The sequence below is a fragment of the Sorex araneus genome, chromosome 5 (assembly GCF_027595985.1).
Source record: "Sorex araneus isolate mSorAra2 chromosome 5, mSorAra2.pri, whole genome shotgun sequence".
NCBI classification, from domain to species: domain Eukaryota; kingdom Metazoa; phylum Chordata; class Mammalia; order Eulipotyphla; family Soricidae; genus Sorex; species Sorex araneus.
Window position 1 is genome coordinate 54,754,073 of NC_073306.1, and position 27,936 is coordinate 54,782,008.

The 27,936-nt window shown below is 53.6% G+C and overlaps 1 protein-coding gene across 1 annotated transcript; it reads left to right on the top strand.

Moving 5' to 3' along the window:
- Positions 1 to 114: 114 nt before the first annotated feature.
- On the top strand, positions 115 to 25,199 carry EMC1 (ER membrane protein complex subunit 1). Its single transcript, XM_055138240.1, has 23 exons — positions 115 to 266; positions 2,674 to 2,798; positions 4,053 to 4,118; positions 4,359 to 4,452; positions 5,026 to 5,154; positions 7,159 to 7,285; positions 7,731 to 7,880; positions 8,337 to 8,504; positions 9,090 to 9,161; positions 9,946 to 10,005; positions 10,948 to 11,070; positions 12,258 to 12,354; positions 12,725 to 12,847; positions 14,569 to 14,768; positions 15,114 to 15,263; positions 16,346 to 16,507; positions 16,954 to 17,073; positions 17,899 to 18,036; positions 18,721 to 18,894; positions 19,649 to 19,859; positions 21,581 to 21,665; positions 23,585 to 23,714; positions 23,895 to 25,199. Exons 1-23 carry the CDS (start codon positions 166 to 168, stop codon positions 24,072 to 24,074), a joined length of 2,985 nt encoding a protein of 994 aa, XP_054994215.1. The 5' UTR covers positions 115 to 165; the 3' UTR covers positions 24,075 to 25,199.
- Positions 25,200 to 27,936: the final 2,737 nt, after the last annotated feature.

The window sequence follows — 27,936 nt, forward strand, 5'->3', positions numbered from 1 at the left end:
GTGTGCGTGTGCGCCTGTGAGAGCGAGGAGAGGAGCGGGCGAGACTCCAAGACTAGAGCGCCGCCCCGGAGGCCGGCCGGCCGGCCCCGACTCGGTGGTAGCGCGGGGGCGGGGCCGCGCGCGGGGCATGCCGGGCCGGCGGCGGGCGGGCGGGCGCGCGGCATCATGGCGGCGGCGGCGGCCCTGCGCGTCCGAGTGTGGCTGTGGGCTGCGCTGCTCGCGCCCGCGGCCGCCGTCTACGAAGACCAAGTGGGCAAGTTCGACTGGTGCGTGCGCGCGGGGCCGCGGCGGGCGGCGGGCGGGCCGGTGCGCGGGGCCCGGGGCTCGCGCGCCGCCTCCGACGCCGGCGGGGCTCCCTCTCGCTCGCCCGCGTCTCCCACGCAGGGTGGACCTCGCGAGAGCGAAAGCAGAAAGGGTGGCAGCGGGGCGTGGGAGAGCCCCCCGGGGGGACCTTCGGGCACGGCCCGGGCTGGCTGTGCGGCTCGCCCGCCCGTGAGGCCATCAAACCCGCCGGGCAGAGGTCGCGGTCGGCGCCGCCTCCCCCTGCAGGCGCCCGCCGGGGACCGCCCGTGCTCCGAGCCCGCTCGCGCTCCGCCACGCACGGGCGTCACCTGTGTCCAGGGTCATGAGTGGGGTCCTGGGTTCATATGCAAGCCTTGGACAGACGCGTCCGCCCATGCCCGGGTCAGAGCCGGACCCGACCCCCCCCTCCCCGCAGTCACATTTGCTGGGAGCTCTAAGGGCTGTCACTCACTCACTCTTACTCTCCCCCCCTCCTTTCACCTCCCGCTTTGCACCGCCCTCCTCCCTTCCCTGTCCTCTCTCCTCTCTCTTCCACCCTCTTTGGACCCTGAGCTACGGAAATGGCTTACTCTTGTTTGAATCTCAATTTTGCCATGTAAAGGTGTTGTGATCTTGGGGGAAAATCACCCGCTGTCGTTGTCCTTTGCTTTATGTGTAGAATGTGTTTAGTAAACAGTCCGTAACCTCCCAGGAGAGGTGTAAGGATGAGTAAGAATATCTTTAAATGTCTTCGTGTGAGACCTGGCTCATGGAATGCAATCAGTAAAGGTTGTCTGTTATTATTCTTCAGGAAGCACTTTATTCCCCAGAGCCCAGAATGGATACCTCCTCCTTAGTGAAGTATTTTCTACGTTAGATAAATGGTTTCAGGTATTTGTTGAGTGTCTTATGTGGCCCAATCATGGTTCCAGCTGCTGTGGATACAGAGGTAGAAGGGAGCTCATTCTAGGGAGTCAGAAACATGAGAATGTGAAATGTGACAGTGTGACAAACGCAATTGAAGTTGCATTTTTGGTCAAGTGGGCAAATGCTAACATCATGAAATACTGTGCATTACATATTATGCATGGTACTGACAGATACCGGCTATATGTGATCACAAATTGAAAATGAACAAAGGTGGAAGAAGTAGTACAACAGATAGTGTGCGTGTCTTACATGCATCTGGCCCCAGTTAGGGTCCTGGGACCCCTTGTGGTTCATGACCTCCACTAGGAGTGATCCCTGATCACAGCCAAGAGTGACCCCCAAACCCAAAAACAAATGGAAAATAAACACAAATACACCAGCACATTAAAAAGTTTATGGTTAGTGGTAATTTTTTTGTTTGTTTTTGGCCCACACCTGCCAGTGCTCAGGGCTATTACTCTTGGTTCTGTGCTCAGGGATCATTCCTAGTGGGGTTGGGGGGACTATATGGAATGCCAGTCTTTGAACCCAGGTCAGCCAAGTACAAGGCAAATGCCTTACCCACTGTACTATCCTTTCCACCAATGTTTTTGGGTTTTACTGGTGCTTTTGTGTGTTTATGTGTGGTGTTTAGGTGCTTGGAGGTTGCCCCTGGTGGTGTTGCACTGAACCGTGCAGTGCCCGGCTGGAGTCAAATCTGGGACTGCAGCGTGGGAAGTATGCACTCCAGCCCTTTGAGCATCTCCCCAGGCCACTTATGTATTTGTAACGTATTTCGAAATGAGCGGGTATCAGATTTCTCAATTCTGGGGTATAACTCAGAAAGCATTTTGTGGGGAGAGAGGTGTTCTTTAGTGGTGCGCAGGGGCTACTCCGGGAAGTGCTGGCCCCAGGGATGTGGTGGGTTCAGGGAACCATATAGGGGATCGGGGATGGAACCCAGGTCAGCCACATAAAAGCCAAGTGCCTTAACTGCTGTACTCTGCTATCTCTACTGCCCCCCACTATAGTTTTTTAAATTTTGGTTTTTGGGCCACACTCAGCAATGTTGAGGGGTTACTCCGGCCTTTGCATCAGAAATGACTCTTGGTAGTGCTCGGGGGACCATATGGATGCTGGGGATTGAAGTTGGGTTGCCCTCATGAAAGTCAAGCACCCTACCTGCTGTACTGTCTCTCAGACTGCCAATTTTTCTCTCTTAAAAACAAAAATGGATTGGAGGTTGGGGAGATAGCTCCTCTGGCTAGAAGACACACTCTGTATTCTGGTACCCAGGGGTTCCCCTCCCCCCTCCAGGAAAAGGAAAAGTGTTGCTTTTAGTGGAGCTCTTCCTTAGCACGTGCTTCTCACACCTCAGGCCCATCTGGAGTTGATGTCCTGGTGCACTGGGCAGTTCTTGGCCCTGAGCATTTGGGGCATTGGTGGCTCTGACTCCTGTGTTCCCTGTGTTCTTTTCTGCAGGAGACAGCAGTATGTCGGGAAGCTCAAGTTTGCCTCCTTGGAGTTTTCCCCTGGATCTAAGAAATTGGTGGTGGCCACAGAAAAGAATGTGATTGCAGCATTGAATTCTCGGACCGGGGAGATCTGTGAGTGGCTGTGGTGGAAACCTGGACACCGGCCATAGATGCAGAAGGGCCTGTAGTTGGGGCTAGGGAGGTGACTCGGAGTGTTGGAGTGCACACCTTATCACTGGGGGCTCTGGGTACCACATCCAGAACTGCACGGTCCCCAAGCACTGCTGGAAATGACCCCCCAACCCAGGCGTGAGTGACAGGACAATGGAGTGGGTAGGGCACTTGCCTTGATCCCCAGCATCTGCACGTGTTCCATATGATCTCCTGAGCATCACCAGGGGTGATCCTTGAGCACTGTGCCAGGACTGAGTACTTCCACATGTCATCCCAAAACAAAAAAAGAACCAAAACAAAGAACAGAATTTCCTGTGGTTTGTGACAGGTTAGAGAAAAGTGGATCACGAGATACCTCTCTTGGGCCAGAGAGGTCGTACAGTGGGTAGGGGTCAGTGCTTGCCTTGCACACAGCCAATCTGCGTTCAGTCTCCGGCACCATGTATGGTTCCCATAGCCCTTTGGGAGTCATCCCCACGCACTGCTGCCTTCCCCACCCCGAACAAAAGAAAAGGGAAAAAATAAGAGAGAGCTCTCTTAGAACAGAGGAATATCTCCAAGGGTGGAACACAGGCTTTGCAAGGGAACTTTGAATTTCGTCCCTAGAACCTCATATTCCTCAAGCTCTACCTCATTTGACCCAGAAAAACAAAAAAACCCAAAAGGTGCATCTCTTAGGGTTGCTGATACCTTAGAGTTGCTGATAGGTTTGGTGTGTTTATTTTTTGGGGGGGCAACACCTGGCAGTGCTCAGGAGCTGCTCTCAGTGTGCAGAGCCCAAGGGTCCCTCCTGGCAGCACTCAGGGACTTTGCATGTCTGGGGCTTGGTGTGTGGTGCCCTTTGCTCCCCCTCCCCGCCCTGAGGGCCACCCCGAGTAGGATTCTCTCTCAGACTGGCCTTCCTCGCCTTTCATTCCCTCAGCTGGAGGCCTTATGCCTTTCAAAATAAGGTCTTGTCACAGGGCCCACTTTGTGTCATGTGTGTTTGCTGGGGTGGCCGAGGACCACGAAGTGGGGAGACCTCAGGTCAGGGCAGCAGAGGCTCCTCGCCACCAGCACCCCTCATCCTCCTGGCCTGGGGAGTGGGAGTAGGTGCTCCTTTCCTTCCCTGGAAACCAACACTGCCGTGCAAATGAAGACCAGGGGGGAGGGGGAAGCCCCTCTCGCACCCGTCTCGGGGTCCTAGTAACACCTGCCTCTCCTGTCCCCCAGTGTGGCGCCATGCTGACAAGGGCACGGCAGAAGGGGTTGTGGACGCCATGCTGCTCCACGGACAGGGTAAGCAGCGCCTGTTTCCTCTTGGTTCTGGTGTAGGCTTCCTCTCCTCATTCTTTTTTTGTCAGAGTGTGTGGGGTTTGGTGGTGGGTGAGAATGGGGCGTTTCCACTTGGAAAGAAGAGGGATGCAAATGTCTTCAGTCTGCACTTGTTCTCCCGGGATCAGGCCCCTGCTCACAGATCCTGGAGGTTGCAGAGTGCCGGTCTGAGAGGTGACTTCACCCAGGTCGTTTCTCTTTCAGATGCCATCACGGTGTCCAACGGTGGCCGGATCATGCGTTCCTGGGAGACAAATATCGGAGGCTTGAACTGGGAGATTACCTTGGACAGCGGCAGGTAGAGAGGCTGGACGCACCGTGCATTTGGGTTCACTGGGCTTTGCTGGAACACAGATGCATGGGCAGCAGCTCCAGGCCTTTCGCTTTTCCTCCAGGACCTGCTTCAAAGAGCACTTTCTGTCCGCTCTTTGCTGTTCTGATGGTTAGGGGACGTGTATGGCTTCTGCAAGCTTTTGTTTTATTTATTTTTAACCAAATGGGGGCTGGTGTTGGGCCACATCTGATAATGCTTGGGGGCTCCTCCTTTCTCTGTGTTGAGGGGTTGGTCCTGGTGGTGCTTGGGGGATCATGTAGTGTAGGCGATGACCCCGCAGTCGACTGCGTGCAGGGCCGGCCCTTCTTCGCTGTACTGTCTCTCCAGCCCTTTAAATAATTCAGCACCTCACCTTCTCCCCCAGAAGGAGGAGAGCACCATAGTAGATGCGGGGGTCATGGGAAGCTGTGCTGCTGAGTGGGTGGGATGAAGGTCCAGGTGCCTGTTCATGCCCTCGGCTCCCGTGTTTGTGCTCCGGACAGTGTGTCCTGCAGAGGCTCCGAGGCACCGGCACACTCATCGAACCCCTGTGCTCAGTTTCCAGGCTCTCGGGCTGGTGGGCCTGCAGGGTGCAGTGCGGTACGTTGCCGTCCTGAAGAAGACGACACTTGCCCTCCATCACCTCTCCAGCGGGCACCTCAAGTGGGCAGAACATCTCCCCGAGAGGTAAGGCTGTCTCCCCTCCAGGCTTACTAGATCCTGACCCGAGTCCTAAGCTCCTGGCACCCCTGGGGCTGAGAAAGCTGATGGGTCCGGATGAGAGCCGCTAAAGCAGGGCACCGGCTCCTGCCCCAACAGTGCTTGGGGCCTTCGGACCTTTGCTCCAGGGCACAGGGAACCTCTGCTTCAGGCTAAGGGTGAGAACAACTCAGGAAGAGCCTAGGGCTGGTTGCTGACGCGTTTGAAATAGTTTCCAGAGGTGCGGACAGTGAAAAGCAGCTGGGAAGGAGCGGGCTGGGGGCTGCAGGAAACAAAGCGCTTGCTTAGGTCAGTGGCCCACAAAAACGGTCCTGCCAGTCTGCTGACAGCCCTGCCACTGACATCTGGCAGTGGTTTCAGCTGCTGGCTGGGGCCAGGGTGGGAACCACTGACTTTGCTCGCCACTGGGCTTTTCAGAGATTAGGGGCATGGAGCAGAAACTCATTCTATTTTCTTATGAGGGGAGTGGGGTATTTGGGCCGCACCTGGCAGTACTCAGGGCTTGGGTCTGGCTTTACATTCAGGGATCACTCCTGGCATTTGTGGGGGACCATATGGTGCTGGGGATCAAACCCGGGTCTGCTGTATATAACGCAAAGTACTGCTGTACTAGCGTTTTTGCCCAGAAACTCAGTCTTTTTAGTTTTGATTTCTCTTTTGGTTTTGGGGCCACAGCCAGTGGTTCTCAGTATGTGTACTATTGTGCTGACCCCAGAGACTCATTCTTCCGGGGCCTAGTGGGTGGCATCTGTGAGCATAGCAGGCCTGTTGCCATGGGTATTGTGGGACGTGTAACGTGTCAGGTTTACCTTTAGGGGGCAGTGGTGTAACAATGATTGGTGCCCTTGGGCCTGTTGGTGAGTGAAGGGTTGCTGCTTCTACCTGGTTTTTGTTTGTTTGGGGGCCATAATCTGAAGGTGCTCAGGACTGAGTCCTGCTCTGTGCTCAGAGGTCATGCCCAGCAGTGCTCAGGGCTCTGTTTGTGGGTCACTGGCAGGACTCAGGGCTTACACCCGGCTCTGTTCACAGAGGTAACTCCTAGTGGTACTCAGGGGCTGAGTCCTGGCCCTATTCTCAGGGATCCCTCCTGGTGAACTCGGGGGACCGAATGGGGTGCTGGGGATTGAACCCAGGTCACCCAAGTGCAACACCAGTGCCCTGTCACTCCAGCCCCCTGTACCTTTTTATGAAAAACTAGAAGTTGGTGCTTTTTTTTTTTTTCCCTCCTGCCTGAGAGATGCGATTTGTTGTTTGGGTTTTGGTTTCTGGGCCAGATCTGCCAGTGCTCAGCGCTTATTCCCGGCTCTGTGTTCAGGGCTCATCCTGTGGATGCTGGGGGGGACCATATGTGGTACTGGGGATCGGACTGGGTCAGCATTATGGAAGGCCTGCATCTTAGCCTCAGTGCTATCTTTCTATCCTGAGAAATTGGGTTTTTAATACGTAAAGTCTCAGTTTTAAATGTTAGCAACTGGGGCCAGAGATAGTACAGTGGGTAGGGCAGTTTTGCCTCGCACTTGACTGACCCAGGTTCAATCCCCGGCATCCCATATGGTCCCCCAAACACTATCAGGAATAATTCCTGAGCGCAGAGCCAGGAGTAACCTCTGAATATCACCAAATGTGACCCAAAAGGCAAAAATAAGTAAACAACTAATTTAAGAAAACACGCAACAGAGCGGGAACAGTAGTACATCAGGTAAGGAACTGGCCTTGCATGCAGATAGCCCAGGTTTTGCCCCTCTACCACATGTGTCCCCTTGAGCACTGCCAGGAGTCATCCCTGAGCCTCACCAGATACATTCCCCAAACCAAAAAGACATACCCAGAAATCTGTGAGCCAAACCACTGACTTGGGGGCTGTTGATTTGTGGCACCTGGCTCTCTTCTGACAGCCTGGTTTGGGAAGTCACCGAGGTCGGCCCTGTCCGGTGGCTGACCCTCTGTCCCTGCCTTCCCCCCTTTTCTCAGTGACAGCATCCATTACCAGATGGTGTATTCCTACGGCTCTGGGATGGTGTGGGTCCTTGGAGTGGTTCCCTCCAGCCATGTGAACATCGTCAAGTTCAACGTGGAAGACGGGGAGATTGTTCAGCAGGTACGAGCAGACCCCTGGCTGCAGGAGCCGCGAGCCTGGGGCTAGGGGTGGGCAGAGCCCGTCTCCAGTGGGGACCCTGCGCCACTGCCAGGTCTGTTTCTGTTCCCTGGCCCCGGTCACTTGTGGGCAGTCTTCTCATCCAGCCCTTTGAAACTGTTTTTGGAGTGTTAACGAGACTGCATTGATCTGTCATTGCCTGAAAAATAAACCCACACGTGGCAAATGCAACAGACATGCTTGGCTGAGCGGCAGGCATTGATAGTGACCTGGTGTGCTTTTTCCAGTGGCTGGAAAGAAAAAGCCTGGCTGTCTCCGACTTTGAAGATCCTCGGGAGGCGGACTCCTGGGAGCAGCCAGGAAGCATGGCTTCGGCCCTTGGGTGGGCTGTGCTGGCGGCTCAGAGAGAGGGTGTGATGCCTCACTGCTCTCCCTGTCTGCCCCACAGGTCAGAGTCTCCACTCCCTGGCTGCAGAGGCTTGCTGGCGCCTGTGGCGTGGTGGACGATGCCGTCCTGGTGTGTCCTGACCCCAGCTCCCGGGCCCTGCAGACCTTGGCCCTGGAGACGGAGTGGGAGCTGCGGCAGGTCCCCCTGCAGGTGAGAGGCCAGGGCGGCGCCCCCTGACCACAGACCTTGCCCCCACCCAGGGCTACAGTTGCTTCTGGAGCCCTGGCGGGCTCTGGCCAACACAGGAATTAGAAGTGGGCCACTTTCCTCCTTACAGAGCCTGACCGGGAATTTGTGGGGCCATCTGCCGTGACCTAGTTTCTTTCACAGGCAAAGTGGGGCAGAGGGATGTCTGGGACGGAGCAGTGACTGGTTCGCTTCCAGCCCTCCCCTCTCATCTCTCTATTGACTGTGGTTTTGGGTCATGCTTGGAAGTGCTCAGGGGTGACTCCCAACTGGGTTCAGGGGTCACTCCTGGCAGGACTTGGGGAACTTGGGGGCTGTATTCAATATTGGGGGTCAAACCAGGGCTGGTCTGCGTGCAAGACAAGTGCCTTGATCCTGTGTGCTCTCTGAAGCTCCCTAACTTCCTTTCTTACCTCCCAGCCTCTTGACTTAGAATTTGCAAACGGATTCCAGCCCCGGGTGCTGCCCACTCAGCCAAACCCAGTGGATCCTTCTCGGGCCCAGTTCTTCCTGCAGCTGTCCCCCAGCCACTACGCCCTGCTGCACTACCACGAGGGGGTTCTGAGTCTGCTCAAAAACTTCCCCCAGGTGAGTGTGTGCGGCGGGTTCACGTGGGGGCGGCTGGGCAGTCAAGCCGAGTCTGGATACTAGCGAACCTTGCTTTGCTTTTTGCTTTGTTTTAATTTGGGGGTCACACCCGAGGTATGCAGGGTTACTCCTGGCTCTGCTGTGGGGAATTAGTCCCGGCGGTGCTTGGGGACCATACATGGTGCCCGGGATTGCATGCGAGTCGGCCATGTACAAGGCAAGTGCCCCGCCCGCTGTACTGTCTCTCAGGCTCTGAAGCCTTGCTTTTGAGTCTCAGATCATGTGCTCAGAACAGATGTTTTTCCCTAAGTAGTTTACCAGCAGCGTAGCCTCAGAGCAGAAATGGAAAACTTCCGAGAACAGCAAAGGGTCTTTGAGAGGGAGAGTAAACATACGCATTCACCTGAGTCCACGGGACAGGGGACCATCCCTGTGAGCTTCCCTCTAGCCTACTCTGCTCCCATTTGCCCTGGTGCCCGTGTTCTGAAGTGGAGAGAGCTTCACTCTGCCCTGGAGGGGAGCCCCAGGAGGGGTGAGCTTCTCCGGGCTACGTTTTAGGGCTCATGGCTTTTTGCTTTCTGCTAGACTGTCCTCGTGAGTGTTGCCACCACTGGAGAGAAGACCGTGGCTGCAGTCATGACCTGTCGGAGTGAAACGGTGAGTGTCTGGGGCAGCAGTCAGTGCCCCGCTGTCCTGCTCCCTGCCAGGAGCCCCAGGGACACAAAGGCAGGCAGAGGTAGATGTGAATGAGTCCTCATCGCATGTATAAAGAGCACAAGCACGCTCATGGGGGACACTGAGATGGTACGCATTGACTCACGCTCACACTATAGTGATACTGACGTGACATTCATTGGACACACACACACACACACGAATGACGCAGATGATACACACTGGAGTGACTGAGATACACTATAGTGACACAGGCTCACTGGGACACATGGTCTCACATGCTGCAGTGACACATGGATCACATACACACACACACACACACACACACACACACACACTGGAGCGACAGTGAAATCACACACGGGAATGACAGCTCTCACACACATACACACACTGAAGCAATACCGAGAACTATCTCTCACACACACAGAGGAGACACTGAGATATCTCTCTCTCTTTCTCTCTCTCTCTCTCCCTCTCCCCCTCGCCCCCCTCTCATGCACACACACACACACACACACAGTAGCAACAGTAGAACCAGCACACACACACACACACACACACACACACACACACACACACACACACACACACACGTAACCCTGGGATGACAGTTGTTGGCTCCTTGGGTCCGCATAGGGCCCGGAGTGAGCAGGGAGACTTGCCTTCTCCCTAGTGCTTAGAAGACAGAGAAATGAAAGCATCATATTGAGGACAGGGCTTGACCTTCTGGCTGACTCTTCTCCTTTGTGCTCTTGCCCGGCAGAAGCCAAGCAGTGCTGAAGAAGTGTCTGTGGGGAACTTGGCCGAGAAGTCTCGACCACAGGTAGGCTCTGCTGGGCGGTGTGCATGCTCGGAGACTTCGGAGCTGCCCAGCTAAGTGAGGGGCACTTGATGGCTCTTAAGTGCATCTCCTAGAGTTCTGGACTCAAAGAGGGTTTTGGTGTTTAAAAAATTTGGGCCACACCTCTTGGGCTGGGGCAGTAGGGTGTTGTGCACTGGTGGTTTGGTGCTTGGGGGCACTCCCAGAGATACTTAGGGAGTCCTGTAGTATGTGCCTGAGATGATCCAGGGCTTTCATATGGAAAGCAAGTGATCAGCCATTTCCCTGGCGGGGTTTTCCGAGTACTATAAATCAGACCATCACTGGGGCCAGAGAGAGAGTACAGCGGGTAAGGTGCTTGCCTCGCATGTGGCCAACCTGAGTTTGGTCCCTGGCACCACATATGGTTTGGTTCCTCTGAGCACTGCCAGGAGTGGAATCTGAGCACAGAGCTAAGAGTAAGCCCTGAATACAGCCAGATATGGCCCTAACACAACCACCTCTACCCTAAACACACACACACACACACACACACACACACACACACACACACACACATTCTCTCTCTCTGCAACATTAGGAAGTAGAAGCCTTGGAATTAGATGGGCCTCAGTCTCCCCATTCCTTTGGGATACTGGTGGGGGCTCTGAGTGGTGCTCTGTGCAGTTCCTCCAAAGCTGAGTGGCCTGAGGCAGGGTTCTGTCCCGTCCCTCTCCTGCTCTTTGCAGGACATTGCTTCACCTGCTTCTTAGCTTCTCCCTGCCACAACGTCTGCTCCTAACGCCAGTGCAGATTTGGTCCCTGTATGATCCAGGTCCCTTATTTCAGCTGTGAGACTGAGCTTTCTTTACTCTGCGTGGATGTTCCCTTCTGGTGTTTATTGCCAGTCCTTGGACTTCCTTTGGGAGATCCCTCCTGTTGACGAGTGCCTGTGTGTCCCTGTAGGACTCGCCAGCTTGCTTTAACCAGACCTACACCATTAACCTCTACCTGGTGGAGACAGGTCGGCGGCTGCTGGACACCACCATCACCTTCAGCCTGGAGCAGAACGGTACTCGGCCAGAGCGGGTGAGTTTGGCCTCTGTCTTAAGGCCCCGTCCCTGCCTTGTGCCCCAGAGGCAGTGAGTTTCTGAGTGTAGTTTGGTCCCTTTCAAGCCACTGACTCGTCATTTGTCCCAATGAAGGACAGTCGTGGATGCTTTAGCTGTGCCGCTGACCGCTGCACCAGGTTCTGTGCTTCTGAGCTTTGAAAGAATCATGCACTAAATTAATTGGGGGGGGGGGCTTCCTTCAGTAGTGGGAGTGGGGTGTGGGAGGTCGTGCAGGGCCAGAGATTATATCTGGGGACCTGTGCACAACAGGCATCTGCCTAGCCCTCTGAGCCACCTGCTGCAGCAGATATAACCCCACAATGATCTGACGATGTGGTTATTCCTGCCCTTGGTTACAAACAAGGAAGTTGCTCAGTAATTCAGGACCCCATGCCAACTCTCAGGCTTCAGAAATTCTAATGTCTTGGCTTGTGTTCTGAAAACAGGTTTGCCTCTGCAAACCTGATCATGGTCCTCAGCCTCTCTGTGGATTTTTCACCTCCAAAACGGAAAATCTGTGGTACCTGAGAGATCGTTACAGGGGTCAAGGTGCCTCCCTTACACGCGGCTGACCCTAGTTCAATTCCCTGCACCACATATGGTCTCCTACACGCCACCAGGAGTGATCCCTGAGCAACTGGCTATGGCCCCCAAGCTGAAAATAAAATGGAAAGTCTAATTTTTCCCTTTGGCCTGCTTTGGGTGTGTGTGAACAGAGCTTGATGAATGGCGTAAAACTAGAAACGTAGGTCGGGAGTTCTTTTTTTTTTTTTTTTTTTTTGCTTTTTGGGTCACACCCGGCGATGCACAGAGGGCAGCGGTTACTCCTGGCTCTGGCTCTGCACTCAGGAATCACTCCTGGTGGTGCTCGTGGAACCATATGGGATGCTGGGGATCGAACCCGGGTCAGCCGCGTGCAAGGCAAACGCCCTACCCACTGTGCTATCGCTCCAGCCCCATAGGTCGGGAGGTCTTGGGTGGAGCCAAGGCACCATTGTTGTACTTGGTCCTGAGAGTCTGGGAGTCTAGGTAGTGGCCGTATTGTCCCCCCGTCAACTCTCGCCCTAGCCTGCGCCTCCACCAGTTCCTAGTGTTGCAGCTGGGTGCCCTGGGAGACCTCCCTGGACTCCCGCTCACCACTGTGGTGCTGACTATGGCCCACAGGTGTACCTCCAGGTGTTCTTGAAGAAGGATGACTCGGTGGGCTACCGCGCCCTGGTGCAGACGGAGGATCACCTGCTGCTTTTCCTGCAGCAGCTGGGTGAGCAGACCTCTTTTCACTCCGGGTTTCCCGTCAGGCTGCTGGGGGACTGGACAGGCTTCTGGGATGAGTGCAAGTGACGGGTGCCCCGATGCTCTCCCACTCTGCCCCTCGGTCTCTTCTTGTCCATCCCATGTCCTGCACCCCCCAGGCTGGTTTTGTTTGATTATATATTGTGCTGGGGCTAGGACCCAGACTCATTCATGCAAGGCATGTATTCCACTGCTGAGCCACAGTCACCCTTCACAGGCATGCTCTCTACCCTGACCCACACACATGATACTGGGATCGGGATGATACTGGAGCCTCCCAGAATGTCCCTTTGTGAGAAGGGGGCGGCAGGCCGAGAGTGTAACCGGGGTTTGTGCAGCAGGGAAAGTGGTGCTGTGGAGCCGGGAGGAGTCGCTGGCCGAGGTGGTGTGCCTGGAGATGGTCGACCTGCCCCTAACCGGGGCACAGGCCGAGCTGGAGGGAGAATTCGGCAAGAAGGCAGGTAGGCACAGCAGGTGGGCGGCAGGGCTGCTGGAGGGGGTGCTGGGGAACGTTTGGTCGCTGGCTCACAGTGATTCGGACTGGCTGTGTGACTCTGCCAGTCTGTCCTGAACCAGCTCCGTGTTTCTCTTTTGCTGTGGCCCTGCAGTTAATGGGGCCTGTCTGTTTGACAGGCATGCTCTGAGGTCAGGGATGCTCTAGAGTAGGAGACTTTTCACTCTGTAGAGTAATAACTCTTATACCTGAGTACCTCACATCTGTCAGGTTACTGTGACAGTCGTACTGTCCCCAGAGTGACTGTGACAGCTCCCTCATGATAGGGCTGGGTCGATCCTGTCGTCAGAGTCCAGTGCCTGGTGCCCAGGAGATGGGGCTCTCACTCTTCGGGATCCGTCCTGCCTCCCCTCTCCACCCCATACTCCCGTCTCCCTCCCAGCCCTCGTGTGCTGTCCCAGGGTTATTTATGAAGGGCCTGCTCTGGGCCCAGTGCCCTGCTCGGCACTGCACGTTTTCTTAAGCGGAGATAATTAATTCGATGTTACTATTTATTTCTGCGGCCTGGATCCAGCAATTCAAGGTAAACTATGCTTTCTGGCCCCTGGCTGTCTGCTGCCTGCCCACATGGCTAGCTTCTGATTCGTTGCTTTTCTTGACCCGCATCACTCAGGGCCGCTGCTGTGTGCGAGGCCACTGCTCTGTGGCTTGTCCCAGGTGCTGGTCGCCTCTTCCCTGTGCTGAGGGTGATGGGATTGAATCCTGGGCCTCACACTTGCGAATGATGGGAGAGAGGAGATGCCTGGGAACTGCTCTTGCAGTGAGAGCACTTGGAGTCCCCTGTACCTGTGAAAGGTGTCCCGCAGGCATCTGAGCTCCATGAGAGTCCAGCTTGATTATTGTACAGATGAGAACCAGGAGGCCAGAGGGTTCGATACCTCCCCAGGGTCACTCAGCCAGGAGGGGGTAACCTGGGATTTACGCCCAGGTTTGCCAGACCGTTAGAATCCAGACAGTTTCTTCCCTGTGCTGCTTGTACACTCGGAACTGGTGGCAAGAGTTGGTCTGTTGGATCAGGTTAAACCTGCCACCAGACAGAAAGGGAGCAGTGAGACAGTCTTCCTTTGCTTTTGCTTTGGGCCACAGCCCATAGTGCTCTGGGGCTAACCCTGGCTCTGTCTTCAAGGGGTCACCCCCAGAGGTGTGTGGGCGGTGGCAGGGATCGAGGCAGACCTCCACGTGCACAGCATGAAAGCATGCACTGTGTGTGTCCTTGGCCTGCTGGGCTCTGGTTCTGGCCCGATTGTGGGAAATCGAAGCACCTGTTCCCAAGACATGTGTGTGGGCACTCCTGCACCCACATTCTGTGCCCTTTTCTGGGTGGGTCATGGCACCTACATTTCAGCATGTGGGGCTGTGTGTGATGGGGACAGTCACTGCATGGTGGTCCGCTGCATGGCTCTTCCCTGACCGCTTGGTCTCCTTGTTCCGACGCTAGGCAGGGCAGGTCCCCGGAGACAGGTGAGTGGGTCTGGGAAGTCGCTGCTGGACTGGGCTGTGCCTGTGCCTGTTTGTGATACTGGCCCTCAGGCACAGCACAACTGCGTGGGCTTGCCGTGGGGGCTGGGAGTGACTGAGCGCCAGAGGACAAGACCCCACGGTAGAGAAAGGAAACCGCCCTCGCTGGAAACACCGGCCCTCACCTCGATGCCTTTTCTTCGACACCAGATGGCTTGCTGGGGATGTTCCTGAAACGCCTCTCTTCCCAGCTCATCCTGCTGCAGGCGTGGACTTCCCACCTTTGGAAAATGTTTTACGACGCGCGGAAACCTCGCAGTCAGATCAAGAATGAAATCAACATCGACAACTTGGCCCGAGACGAGTTCAATCTGCAGAAGATGATGGTGATGGTCACTGCGTCAGGCAAGGTGAGGGTTCACGCCCCTCGTGTGCACCTTTGAGATTCCAGGCGTGGGAAAGCTAAAGTTGCGCTCGGGGGGCATGTGTGTAAGCAGAGACAGTTCTTTTGAGTTTCTTGAAGCTAGCCAGTAGTTTCTTTTTATTTATTTATTTATTTATTTATTTTTGCTTTTTGGGTCACACCTGGTGATGCACAGGGGTTACTCCTGGCTCTGTGCTCAGGAATTACTCCTGGCAGTGCTCAGGGGACCATATGGGATGCTGGGAATCGAACCCGGGTCAGCCGCATGCAAAGCAAACACCCTACCCGCTGTGCTATCACTTCAGCCCCTAGCCAGTAATTTCTCTTGCAGCTTTTTGGCATTGAGAGCAGCTCCGGCACCATCCTGTGGAAACAGTATCTTCCCAGTGTGAAGCCAGACTCGTCCTTTAAGTTGATGGTCCAAAGAACCACTGCCCACTTCCCCCACCCGCCCCAGTGCACCCTCCTGGTGAAGGACAAGGTAAGTACCCCAGCCACTGAGGTGAACCAAAGAGGTGTGGCTTTTGGGTATTTTATTTTTATGCTAGGGCTCACTCCTGGCTCTGCACTCAGAGATGGTGCCTGGCAGGGCTTGGGGACCCTATACAGTTTTGGGGATCAGATCCAGGTTAGCTGCGTGCTAGATTCCCTACCCTCTATTCTCTCTCCAGCCCCTGTGTTCTTCTCTGTTCGGAGGGATGAGGGATTCAAAGCTGTTTATGAGTGCATAGTAGGTAGAATTTTCTGGCTTCGTTTTAGCACCGGTAGGAAGTTTGTTGGTCAGCTCTCCTGGAGTGGCTGCCCTGTGGTGGCTGACCTGGTACTTGGCCCCTTTGTTTTGATGCCCCGGGTCTGAGCGTGTACCCAGTGCCTCCTATGTGGGAGGTATGCACTGTACCCGCCCCCCCCCCCAGCCACTCCCCGGTGCCTGCCATTGGACCTTTTGACATGCTCCTCACTTGTCTTTGTTAGTTTTGGTTTTCACAGCAGCTTGGTTCTTTGTTCTGTTTGTTCTTTTGTCTTGGGGGCCGCACCCAGCAGTACTCAGGGCTTACTCCTGGCTCTATGCTCAGAGATCACTCCTGGTAGTGCTGGGTCGACAGCATGTGGTTTCGGGGACCACACCCAGGTTGGCTGCATGCAGGCTAATGCCTTACCTTCTGTACTGTCACTCTCGCCTGGATTTTTTTTTTTTTTTGATTTTGCTTTTGCTTTTTTTTGGAGGGGGAGGGGTTACAGCACAGGGGTCACTCCTGTCTCTGCACTCAGGAATTACCCCTGGCGGTGCTCAGGGGACCATATGGGATGCTGGGAATCGAACCTGGGTCTGCCGTGTGCAAGACAAACTCCCTACCTGCTGCAATGTCACTCCAGCCACTTGTTTCTTTTTTTAACATTAGCCTTGTGGACCATTCACCTTTAGCCAAGACTTGATTTTTCCACTTAGGGCATAGATGAAGGTCATCCCTCATGTTGGGCGGAAGCTCCAGCTTTCCACACTGACCCTGGGAATCTGCATCCTTTGTGTTTGGTAGCGCCTGACGGTGTGACTGCCTCTTTCAGGAGACGGGCCTGAGTTCTCTCTATGTCTTCAATCCCATCTTTGGGAAGTGGAGTCAGGTGGCACCTCCAGTGCTAAAGCGCCCCATCTTGCAGTCTTTGCTTCTCCCTATCATGGACCAGGACTCTGCCAAGGTGCTGCTGTTGATCGACGATGAGTATAAGGTACACTCAAGGGGCAGGAGTGCATCCAGGTGGAGTCAGAGCAGGGGGAGGGGCGGGCTGGGAAGGGGATGGTGTCTGCAGGGTGTCTCTGCACACCTTGATTGCTGTTGCAGAAGCAACAAGCTTCTTTTTCTTGAAGGGGTTATTGAGCCTTCCCTGACCCTTTGCTTTGGGATTACTCCTTGCAGTGCTCGGAGTATTGTGTGGATCTGGGGATCGAACTGGGGCCTCCTGCGTTGCAAGGCAGGGGGCTCAGCCTGTCGAGCTGTATCTCTGGCACGCCATTTCTCAGCAGAACTGCATTTTAGTTCTGGTTGAGTAGAGTAGGCTTGAATTAACTGTTTCCTTCTCTTGGGTGAGAGCTGATAATAAGTGTTCTGGAACTGCTTAGAGATTCCTAACCTTGTCCTTGAAATCTTTCCTTGTACTGCCTGTGATTTCTGAAGGTCACCGCTTTCCCGGCCACTCGCAACGTCTTGCGGCAGCTGCATGAGCTTGCCCCTTCCGTCTTCTTCTACCTGGTGGATGCAGAGCAGGGACGGCTCAGTGGATATCGTCTTCGAAAGGTGGGGAAGTGGTGTCCCAGCAGGACCCTTGGTCTACGGGATGTGGGTGTTTCTGTTTAGCTAAGAAGTGAATGGATTGTTTGTTTCCTTATGAGCTTGCCTTGGCATTATTCTGATGCCTGACTCAGCATCAGTAGTTTGTGTTTACTGAGACAGTAGCTCCTGCAAGACAAGTACAGTTCTGGGCGCTGCAGAAGGAACCATGCCCAGTAGACAAAATCTCTGGATTTCCTTTCTTCTGGGAGTGGACCGCACCTGGAGTGCCCAGAGGGGCTATTCCTGGCTTGGTGCTTGGGAGTAGCCACTGGCAGTGCTTGGGGGCAACATTCAGTGCCAGGGATTTGAGCTGGGTATTCAGACGGGGGCAGGACAAAGGCCAGAGCCTTACTCCTGTGCCCCCTCCCAGCCCTGGAGCTTTGATCTGCTGTTGCAGAGGGATGTTTCCTTGTTCTTGGGAGGGTGGAAGATACGTACGAGTTTATAAATTAACCAGGTTCTCTACAGGAAAATGGTGCCATGGAGTGTCTCACTACTCCTGTAGTTGTTCTCCACTCCTTTCTTTTGGCACAGCAAGCTTCGTACCTGCTGTATTCTCACTCCAGCCCCCAGAGGTTATCTTTCCTTTATTCCCACCTTGCCCCTAGATATCTTTCTTAATCCAGCTCTGCCTTCCCAACCTCATCAGTCTGAATGCTTCCTGCTAATTTTCTAGGAGGTGTGATCTCTGTCCTTGTACTAGAAGCCCAGGGCATGTCCAGTGCCGGCTTTTCCAGGGCTAAGGGTACCTTCCTCACGGCAAGTGCTGGCTCTCTGCCCCCGCCCTAGGATCTCTCCACGGAGCTGAGTTGGGAGCTGACCATCCCCCCTGAGGTGCAGCACATCGTCCAGGTGAAGGGGAAGCGCACCAGTGAACACGTCCATTCCCAGGGCCGAGTAATGGGGGACCGCAGTGTCCTCTACAAGGTATGGCCCCATCTGGCAGCAGGCAGAAAAGCTAAGGATTCGCCCTCTGGCGTTAGGATCTGGGAGATGATGTTCAGTGAATAACTGAAACCATTTGTTTTTGGAGTTTGAAATGGGTGTAAGAAACCCTTCTACAAGAATTGTGATTGGGGCCAGAGTGATGGCACAGTGGGTGGGGCACTCACTTGCCTTGCACCCAGCTGACCCAGGTTCAATCCCTGACATTCCATATGGTTCCCAGATTCCCTCCAGAAATGTTCCCTGAGCATAGAGCCAGGAGTATGCCCTGAGCACTGCTGGGTGTGGCCCCCAAACCAAAAACAATAAAAGAAGGGCTTCTGACCAAGCCCCTTCCTGGGCGTGCCAGCCGACCCTACCTTTGCACCCGAGTAGGCCCACCGTGGAGGGGGAGCGCAGGAAGTGCCATTGCGGTTCTATAGCTTTCTCCTTCTCACTCTATTTTGTTGTTGTTGAGTTGTTGTTTATTTACAGCGTTCTTTCAGGAGGTGTGTGTGGGGTGGGGGGTGGGTTTTGGGCCATATCTTGCAGTGCTTGGGTCTACTTCCAGCTCTATATAGGGAGTCATCGTGTCTGGAATGGAACCAGACTTTGCATGCATGTAAAACAAGGGCCTTATCCCTTGTATGTTTCTTCATCCCTGAAGCTTTCTCTTCTTGTCCCCAGAGCCTGAACCCCAACCTGCTGGCTGTGGTGACAGAGAGCACAGATGCCCACCACGAGCGCACCTTCATCGGCATCTTCCTGGTGGACGGTGTCACCGGGCGCATCATCCACTCCTCTGTGCAGAGAAAAGCCAAGGGCCCTGTCCACATCGTGCACTCGGAGAACTGGGTGGTGGTGAGGAGGGGCAGCCAAACCGTCTCCCCAGGGGACCTGGAATAGAACAGTGGGCAGGGTGCTTGACTTACTCTCAATTGATCAGGGTTCGATCTTCTGTCACCCCCATGTGGTTCCTCAAGCCCCGCTGAAATGATCCTGAGTGCAGAGCCAGGGGTAACCCCTGAGCACTGCTGGGTGCTCCCGAACAGTGGGACCATTTTAGAAAAAATATGTGGCCCAAAAGGGAGGGAGGGTGATCAAGGGGGAGTGGGTAAGGAAACAGGAGTGGGTTTCCTTAGGGCAGGGGTGTGGCTCAGTGGTACAGCACTGGCCTTGCGTGTGTTTTGGAGCTGTCATGTCCCGGTTGGCAGCAGAAAGTGCTGACTCGGGCGAGCCTAGGGAGTCAGCCTACTTCGGTCGGGTGCTAGCGCTTTGATTTCCTGTATAGACAACCTGGAACTAGTGACTTAAGTTCTCTAGAATGTATCATTTCCCAGATCGGGATACAAACAGCCTACCAGGAGTGACCCCCGAGCGCAGAGCTGGGAGTAAGCTCTGAGCCCCACCCGGTGCAGCCCAGCACCCCCCAAACCAGAAGACAAATAAAAGAAAGCCCCCTAGAGTTTGGTGGCAAGCAGGGAAACTGGGGTATCGTTTAGCCACTCTCTCCTGGCTGTGGAGGTGTGGGCACAGGGCCTTCCGTGGCTGTGCGCTCTGCCCAGTGGCTACAGCAGCTCGGTCCGGCCTCAGCCGCCTTCCTCTGTCTCTGCAGTACCAGTACTGGAACACCAAGGCCCGGCGCAATGAGTTCACTGTGCTGGAGCTCTACGAGGGCACCGAGCAGTACAATGCCACCGCCTTCAGCTCGCTGGACCGCCCGCAGCTGCCCCAGGTCCTCCAGCAGTCCTACATCTTCCCCTCCTCCATCAGTGCCATGGAAGCCACCATCACGGAACGGGGCATTACCAGTCGGCACCTGCTCAGTGAGTGTCGGGGAGTCTCGGCGGTGAGGGGTCCCCTCGGGCAACCAGAGTGACCACCAGAGTGGGAGAATAGTGAGGAGGCCGTTATGCCAGCAGAAAGGGCGTCTTAGTTCACGTTTCTACCCGTAAAAGAGATGTCTTTCTCAGCCTTACTTCTTTTCTATTTCGAGGTGGGTAGGCAGGCGGGCTGGTCTCCTAAGAGGTGCTCAGGGTTCCTCTGGGCCACTCCTGGCAATACTTGGCCAGCTGGGCTATGCGATTCAAGGTGGTGCTGGTCCATTAGGACCTCACTCAGCGGTGCCTTGGGGTGGGCATGCAGTGCCAGATCGAACTCTCCTTGGTCCTGTTTCTGCTGCGCTGCTCGCCTTCTTTGTCTTGAGTCTTCACTGCACGTAGGAAGTGGAGCCCTGATGTCACTGCTAACCTGGTAGCCTGGCCCACGCTGCAGACTGACAAGGGTTAAGTCAGCTCCTGTAGTCTAAGTTCAGGACGTGTGATTAGTGAACAGGCTGCTCTGGCTTGTTTTCTTTCGTGTGTTGGCTTTCGGTTTAAGGGTCATACCTGGCTTGGTGCGCAGGGGACGGTGCAATGCTGGGAATGTCGTTTGGACCTTCAGTGTGCGGGGCCTGTGCTCCAGCTCACCAGGCTCTCTCTCCCACCCCCGTGTAGCTTCTTCCCCCTAGGGTGGCTGGCTGGGGCTCTGACGCACACTTGGGATGCTCTTAGTGTCAGTTAGGGGTAGGTGGTGCTCATGTTTGTTTCTCACATCCAGCGCCATTGTCCCTGAAGCCGGCACTCCCTGGACCCCAGCACTGATGCGGCACACGTGGCTGGGGTTGGTTAATGGCAGGAAGCCGTGCTTCGGGAACTAAGAGATGACTCATAGGGCCAGAGCACAAGCTTTGCCTGTGGGATCCCTGGGCTCGATCCTTGTCACTGTGTGGTCCTCCGAGCACCACGGGACCAGCCCCTGAGCTCTGAGCTAGGAGCAACCTGTGAGCACTGAGACGGGGATAAGCAAAAACAAAGAGAAAGCTCCATTAGGTTGAGGCAGGGGTTGCAGGAGATTTTAGTGGCCTGCTGTGATGGCGGGGTGGAGAGAGGGAGGGAGGGGGAGGGGGGAGAGGGAGGGGGAGAGAAAGAAAAAGAAAGAAAACAGTGGGTAGGGACCTTGTCTTTCACGCTCCAACCTGGGTTTGATCTCTGGTATCATGGTCCTCCGAGCCTGCAGGAATGGTTTCTGGGAGCAGAGTCAGGAGTATACCATGAGCACTGCCGGGTGTGCACCCCACCCCCTCAAAAAAAAATCTTATCAGCCTCCATGTCTTCAGTCTAGGACTTAACTTTCTGGTTTTCTCAGAACATGAGAAGAAATGTGTGGCAGAAGATCGTGCTGCAAGGGATAGAGTAAGCACAGAGCTAGGAAGCCCCTGAGCAGAGTTGGGGATGCTGCCGGGCATTGCTGGGTCTGGTCTCAAACCTCCAACCCACTCTGCCCTCCCCCTCAACAAAAAGGAAAAGGAGAAGCCCAAATCTCCATTCAGACGCCGGCATGTCACTGGCTTGTTTTTGACGAGGAAGCCTGGCTTGTTTTTGACGAGGAAGCCTTATTGGTCCATTTTTCAGTTTTAAGTATTTTTGTTTCTGAGTCGGTGTTTCTGTTCCCCAGTAGTCTGGTCTGGGACATGGGCACTCATGTCTGTGTCCTTCTCTCTGTGCAGTTGGGCTGCCTTCCGGAGCAATTCTTTCCCTGCCCAAGGCTCTGCTGGATCCCCGCCGTCCTGAGATCCCAACAGAGCAAAGCAGGTGAGTTGGCTCGGGGCAGTGCTGAAGGCTCGGGAGCTTGATCCTGACCTGCTGGCACAGTGCGGCATACTCAGTCTCCTGTGAGCAAGCCGGGAACAAGCCTGCCAGAGGCCCCGTCCTCACGGAGCTCACCCTTGGAGGGCGGAGGGACAACAAATCAGCGAGGGATACAGGCTGTATAGACTAGAGAGTACAAATAAAGGGACGGAAGCATTGGATGTCTGGGTAATATTTAGGGCTTTATTTTTTCGTTTTTCAGTTTTTTTTGGACCACACCTGGCTATGCTAAGGGCTTACTCCTGGCTCTGCGCTCAGGGGCCACTCCTGGTGGGGCCTGGGGAACATATATGGGGCAGCTGCATGCAAGGCAAGCGCCCTACCCACTTACTATCATTCCAGCCCCATGGGTTGCTTCTGAGTGGGTAGCCTGGGACAGCTCTGAAAAGCTGACTTGTAAATAAAGACCTGATAAAGGTAAGAAGTTAGCCTTGGGGGTTGCAGAGATAATGCAGGGGTTAAGGCGCTTGCCTCATCTCCTGTTGACCCCTTTCCGCGTATGGTCCCTTGAGCACCACCAGGAGTGACCCCTGAACACATTGCCAGGAGTAGCCCCTGAGCATGACTGGGTACACCCCTACCCCCAATGAAGTTAGTCTCTGGATATCTGGGAGGAGTTTTACAGGCAGAGCGAATAGCCAGTATAAATGCCCCGAGTCTGGCTGGCTAGAGGGAGCACTGGGAAATGAGTCGGGGAGATGCTGGGGCAGTTACGTGGGGAAGCCAGTAGCTTATATTTCCAACCATCATCTGTGTGTTTTGCCTCTGTCCTGGCTTTTTTCTTTAGGAACTGTGGGCAGGGCGGGGAGACAGTTAGCTTTGTTTTTGTATATCAGGAGAGGGGGGTGGTTTGGAGAGAGGGCAGATTAAAGCTGGGGAAGCCCCTGGATAATGGTGTTTTCTGTAGACGAGGCACCCTTACCATGAAAAGCAGGAAAAGGGGCTGAACACACAGAACAGGGCTAGTAAGGCACTTCCCAGGTTCAGTACCTGACATCATAAATGGTCTCCTGAGTTCTGACAGGAGCCATCCCAGAGCATAGCCAAGTGTGAACCCCAAGCCCCTTCCTCCTCCCCCCGATTGGAAAAAAAAAAAAATGCCCATAGGCATTGAGTGGCTCTCTGTGTAGGTTTGGTTTTGATTTTTATTTTTGTTTTTGTTTTGTTATGCAAGGCAAGCGCCCTACCCACTGTACTATCAGTCTGGCCCTTGTATATAGGGTTTTGTTTGTTTCATTTGGGGGCCTCACTGGGGGATGCTCAGGGGTTATGTCTGACTCTGCACTCAGGAATTACTCCTGATGGTGCTCAGGGACCCATAGGGGCCACTGGTGTGCCAGGCGCCCTATGTACTGCACTATTGCTCCGGCCCCTGTATGTATGTTCAGTGGCCCTGGTGTTCTTCAGAACCCTGCTTTAAATTCTGGTTGACTCTGGGTTTGATTGTTTTTGTGTTTCTTGCTTTTTTGGGACATGTGTGAGAACAGGAAAGGGCTTATTTCTCCTGGCTCTCTGCTCAGGGACCACTCGTGGTGGTGTTCAGGGGACCATCGGGTGTGTTGGGGATCAAGCTGAGACTGGGTGCATGCATGGCAAGCACCTTACCCACTGTATGACTTCTCTAGCCTCCTGAGTTATTCTTTGCGATTTAGAGCAAGGCAGGAGCTCCTGTTTGCCTTGCTCTCCATCCAGCGTTCTCTCTTGCAGCCCTATCTAGTATTCAGCTCTTGACTCTTTCCCTCTTTTCAGCAGCAGGAACATTTAAGGCTGGGTAAGTGGCCTGGCAGCCTCCTGGCACTGAGAAAGGGCAGCCAGGAGAATCCTCTTACAGCATTTGTGAATGCCGATCTCCTGTTTTACAGAGAGGAGAACCTAATTCCATATTCACCAGATGTCCAGATCCATGCAGAGCGATTCATCAACTATAACCAGACAGTGTCCCGTATGCGAGGTATCTACACGGCTCCCTCGGGCCTGGAGTCCACTTGTTTGGTGAGTCATGCCAGCCGCCCAGCCTGCGCCCCTACCCCTTGACCACCCAAGCCACTGCCACTCTTGGTTCCTCTCTGGGAAGAGCACGGAGGGTTCTGTTTCCTTCCTCCTCCTGAGTCTGAGGAGATGGTGGGTCAGCGGCTGCCTTTCTTACCTAGTTCTCCCTTCCCTGCCTTCCAGGTCGTGGCTTATGGCTTGGACATTTACCAGACTCGGGTCTACCCATCCAAACAGTTTGACGTCCTGAAGGATGACTACGACTACGTGCTGATCAGCAGTGTCCTCTTTGGCCTGGTATTTGCCACCATGATCACTAAGAGACTGGCACAGGTGAAGCTCCTCAACCGTGCCTGGCGCTGAAGACTTGAGACGCCCCCTCCCCAGCCAGAGAGCAGGAGGCGCCGAGACCCAGCTCAGAGACTCTGGCTGCAGCTTGATGGGTCGGTGTTAGGTCGAGTCCCGATGAGGGCCCTGGGGAAGTGGATGGCCTTTCCCAGAGTCTCCTTTGGGACCTGCCTGATGCCTGCTCTCCAGTGGAGCCTGCACTCCCGCATCCCATGGCAAGTCTCAGGAACTTGAAGGCCTTTCCTTGAAGCTCCAAGGCTCTCGCCATTTTTCCTTTGGGGCCCGTCCATGAATGATGTTTTTCTTTCCTTTTTATAAATCAAGACCCTCAACAGATTTTTTTCTTCTCTTAGGGAGGTCTGTTGAAACTGATTTGTTTCCCAGGTTTATCTAGAGCTCCTTCTGACTCTTTCCTTGTCTCTTGCTTCAGAGTCGGAAGGGAATCCTTATTGACAACACCTTATAGGTGCATTTACTGTTTTCCACTGGGGATAAAGACGATCCATCCTTAGCTAAGGTATTAGGACTGGTCCTGCCCCTCATGACTTCTCTCCAAAGTACTTATAGGGAGGGTTGAATCTGGTATCAAAACTTGTTTAATTAAGCCTCTGTTTCATGTTATTAGAAGCCAAGTTTGTAAGAGCATCTGGGTTTGTTGGTCACTCCTTATGTGTTTTACTGATGAGACATCAGAGCTGAGGCCTCTTTAGTCACTACTGAATTATCTGGACCCTTTAGAAACCTCAGGGGAGGAGATGTAATCTGCCCTTCTCGCGGTACCTCATAACCACTCGTAGGCTGGTCTGGTCGTCTTAAAACCTAGAGGAAGTTGTCTTTGTTTAAGAACCTCGTTATTTATTTTTAGATATAAATTAATATGTGGATCACTGTGTTTCTCTTAAAATGAGCAGATTTAAAATCTGATTTAACATTTGCAGCTTTAAGAAGGCAAAAGGGATGAGGGTAGGACTCTGGCAGGGGTGGATGTGGGTTGCTGATCGGCTGCGCTCTTGTCTCTGCTACAGATGAAGGAGATCCTGGAAGTTTTTCTTACGGGTTTGGGGAATGAGGGAGTCTTGCTTTACTGTGAAGAATGATGGAGGTACACCCACGTGTCTGAATAAAGCAAGTGACAAATGATACTGATAGTGTCCTTCTTTGTGGTTTAAGAATCTCTACGTCCGCCTAGAGGCTTCTTTGCATCAGAAGGGACAAAAAGCTGTCCAGAAATGGAATTCAGTGTGTTCTAGACAAGAAAGCATGTCAAGTGGGTCATATGAGTTGCATTACTTAGATACAAAAATTTGTATTTTTGTATCATAGACTGATGGTAGATTATGGCAGAAAAAGGAGAAAAATGAGAGTGGGGTTGGGCCACACTGTAGTACTCACAAATCACTCTTGGCTGTGGTTGGGGGAACCAGGTGTGGTGGGTTGAACTGGGGTTAGCCACATGCAAGATGAACACCTAAACCTTTGCACTCGCTCTTTAACCCAAGAATTACTCTACTTGTAATTCTACTTGTAAAGGTAGAAAGATTTTTAATAAATAGGTGTTTGAGTCACTCCAGAAAAGATAGATGCCTGTTTCTCCTGACTCAACGCATGTTTGCTTTCCAGTGACTTGGCAGGGGCTGGGGTTGGGCGCTCAGTGGCAGGAAGTGGCTACTTTCCAGATGTGCTGCCCACACATGCCATGTGCTGTGTCAGGGCCCCCTGGTACCACGGCTACATGGACGTGCTCAGCACATAGCCAGCAGTGTAGAAGTCCACTATTGAAGTCGGCGTCCCTCTCGCCCCCTGTGAAAACTGGCCAGCATGTGTGTGCGCACCACAGTTCCCCTGGAGAGCACCAGGAGCAGACTGTGCCAACACCACAACTACAGTGTGTGACCCCTGGGATGCACTGGTCAAAGCACGTTTGACCCCTGGCCCTTGTAACAGCAGGAGCAGTGGAAAGCAGTGGCTGGGGTGCTGGTGGGGAGAGAAGTGACCTGGCAGAGGTGAAGACATGTAAGCTAACAAAGCTGCCCTAGTTGTGAGGAAGCGGGCGAGAACCCTGGGACGGTCCCACATGAATATTGCATGCTGCCATCTTAACTGTTGCGTTGCTGCCTGTCCTGCTGACGCAGCCCAGTAAACCAGCCAGACCCTGTGTGCATTTCTCTGTGTGCCAGAATTGAAATGGATAAGCCTAATGGAAGGCAAGTATCTGCCTGTCCTCCCCCCTTCGCTTTTAAAAAACATTTTATTGAATATCCCTGATATTAATTACAAAGCTGTTCATGATCGGGTTTCAGTCACAACGATTCAACACCCATCCTCCATCAGTGCATACCTCCCACCACCAATGTCCTCTGTCTCCCTTCTACTACCCCCCAACACTGCCCCCTCTCCCCAGCCTGCAGGCACTCCTCCCTCTCTCCTTTTGTCCATTATGGTTTGCAGTACAGGTACCAAGCGTTTGTTCAGGGCAGGTACTAAGAGGTCATGTCTGTTCAAGAAGGTGAGGCCGGAGTAGCTTTTTTACCTGGGTGGCAGCTTTGGGGTGTGGATGCGACTGCCCAGGCTTCTGGAAGTATAGGGCTGTGGGGAGGGGGGGGGCGTGTAGCCCATCCCGACCATGAGAAAGCCTGGAGATTTCAGTCACAACCCACATACTCAAATTTTCAGCAGATACATCTCAGATCCATCCTGAGATGGCAGTCTGGCCAGGGTCACGGCAGCATTTGGGGTATCAAAAAGCCTGAAGGCACCATCAGGCTGCTGATGCACTTGCCCTGTGGGTACAGGTTGACTTGCTGGTGGCACTTCACTCCCTAAGTGAGGTGGTTTTTTGTTTCTTTTATTTTTTTTTTTCTGAAAACTTCGAGGATAAAATAGTAATGTAATTATGCCTTTTCATAAAATTGTGGGTCTGGAGTGATAGCACAGTGGGTAGGGCATTTGCCTTGCACGCGGCTGACCCGGGTTTGATTCCTTCATTCTTCTCAGAGAGCCTGGCAAGCTACCAAGAGTATCACGGCCACATGCAAGGCAAACGCCCTACTCGCTGTGCTATCACTCCAGACACTGGAGGTTCTCTTTTGGCCCCATCTAATACATGGCCCTTATCAGGCTCTCTGATTTCATATTACTTTTGGGTACATGGGCCAAACTGCCATAGCAGTACTTAAGAGCTTGGACTTCTGGCTCTGTGTTCAGGGATCACTCCTGGTGATGTGCAAGGTAGTGCCTAATTCCTGTATTAATCCTTTAGCTTCTTCATTTTTTTGTTTTGGGGCCATATCTGGTAATACTCAGGGCTTGCACTTGACTCTGTGCTTAGGGATCACACCTGGTGGTTCTCAACGGACCATACAGGATACCGGGGATCAAAGCTGGCGTGGCTAGATGCAAGGCAAGGGCCCCACCCCTGTACTATTACTCTGGCCCCTCCCCCATTTAAAAATTACTGTTTTTATTGAATCTGGGGAAAGTAGAATGGGTAAGGCACTTTCCTTGCATGGGGTCGACTTGAGTCTCCAAGCACAGAACCAGGAGTAGCCCCTAGTACCTCTGGAGTGGCCTAAAATTCCTATGACCCCCAAAGACATTCTTTCATTTAACAAATTTTGGATATAACCATAAGGTATGTAATTATATTTCTTACCTTATAAGGTGTAGTTACTTTGATCCATTTATATATTAGGACTGCTGTCCTAATGATGTTTTCCACATTACACATTATAGTATATCATTCACTGAGCTTTATTTTTTTCTTTTTTTTTTTCCTTTTTGGGTCACATCCGGCAATGCACAGGGGTCACTCCTGGCTCTGCACTCAGGAATTACCCCTGGCGGTGCTCAGGGGACCATATGGGATGCTGGGAATCAA

Excerpts from the sequence above, each read along its gene's own strand:
- EMC1 (XM_055138240.1), top strand. The coding sequence starts at position 166 with ATGGCGGCGGCGGCGGCCCTGCGCGTCCGAGTGTGGCTGTGGGCTGCG. Across the intron at positions 4,119-4,358 it reads CATGCTGCTCCACGGACAGG|ATGCCATCACGGTGTCCAAC; the intron begins GTAAGCAGCGCC and ends TTTCTCTTTCAG. Across the intron at positions 11,071-12,257 it reads ACGGTACTCGGCCAGAGCGG|GTGTACCTCCAGGTGTTCTT; the intron begins GTGAGTTTGGCC and ends TATGGCCCACAG.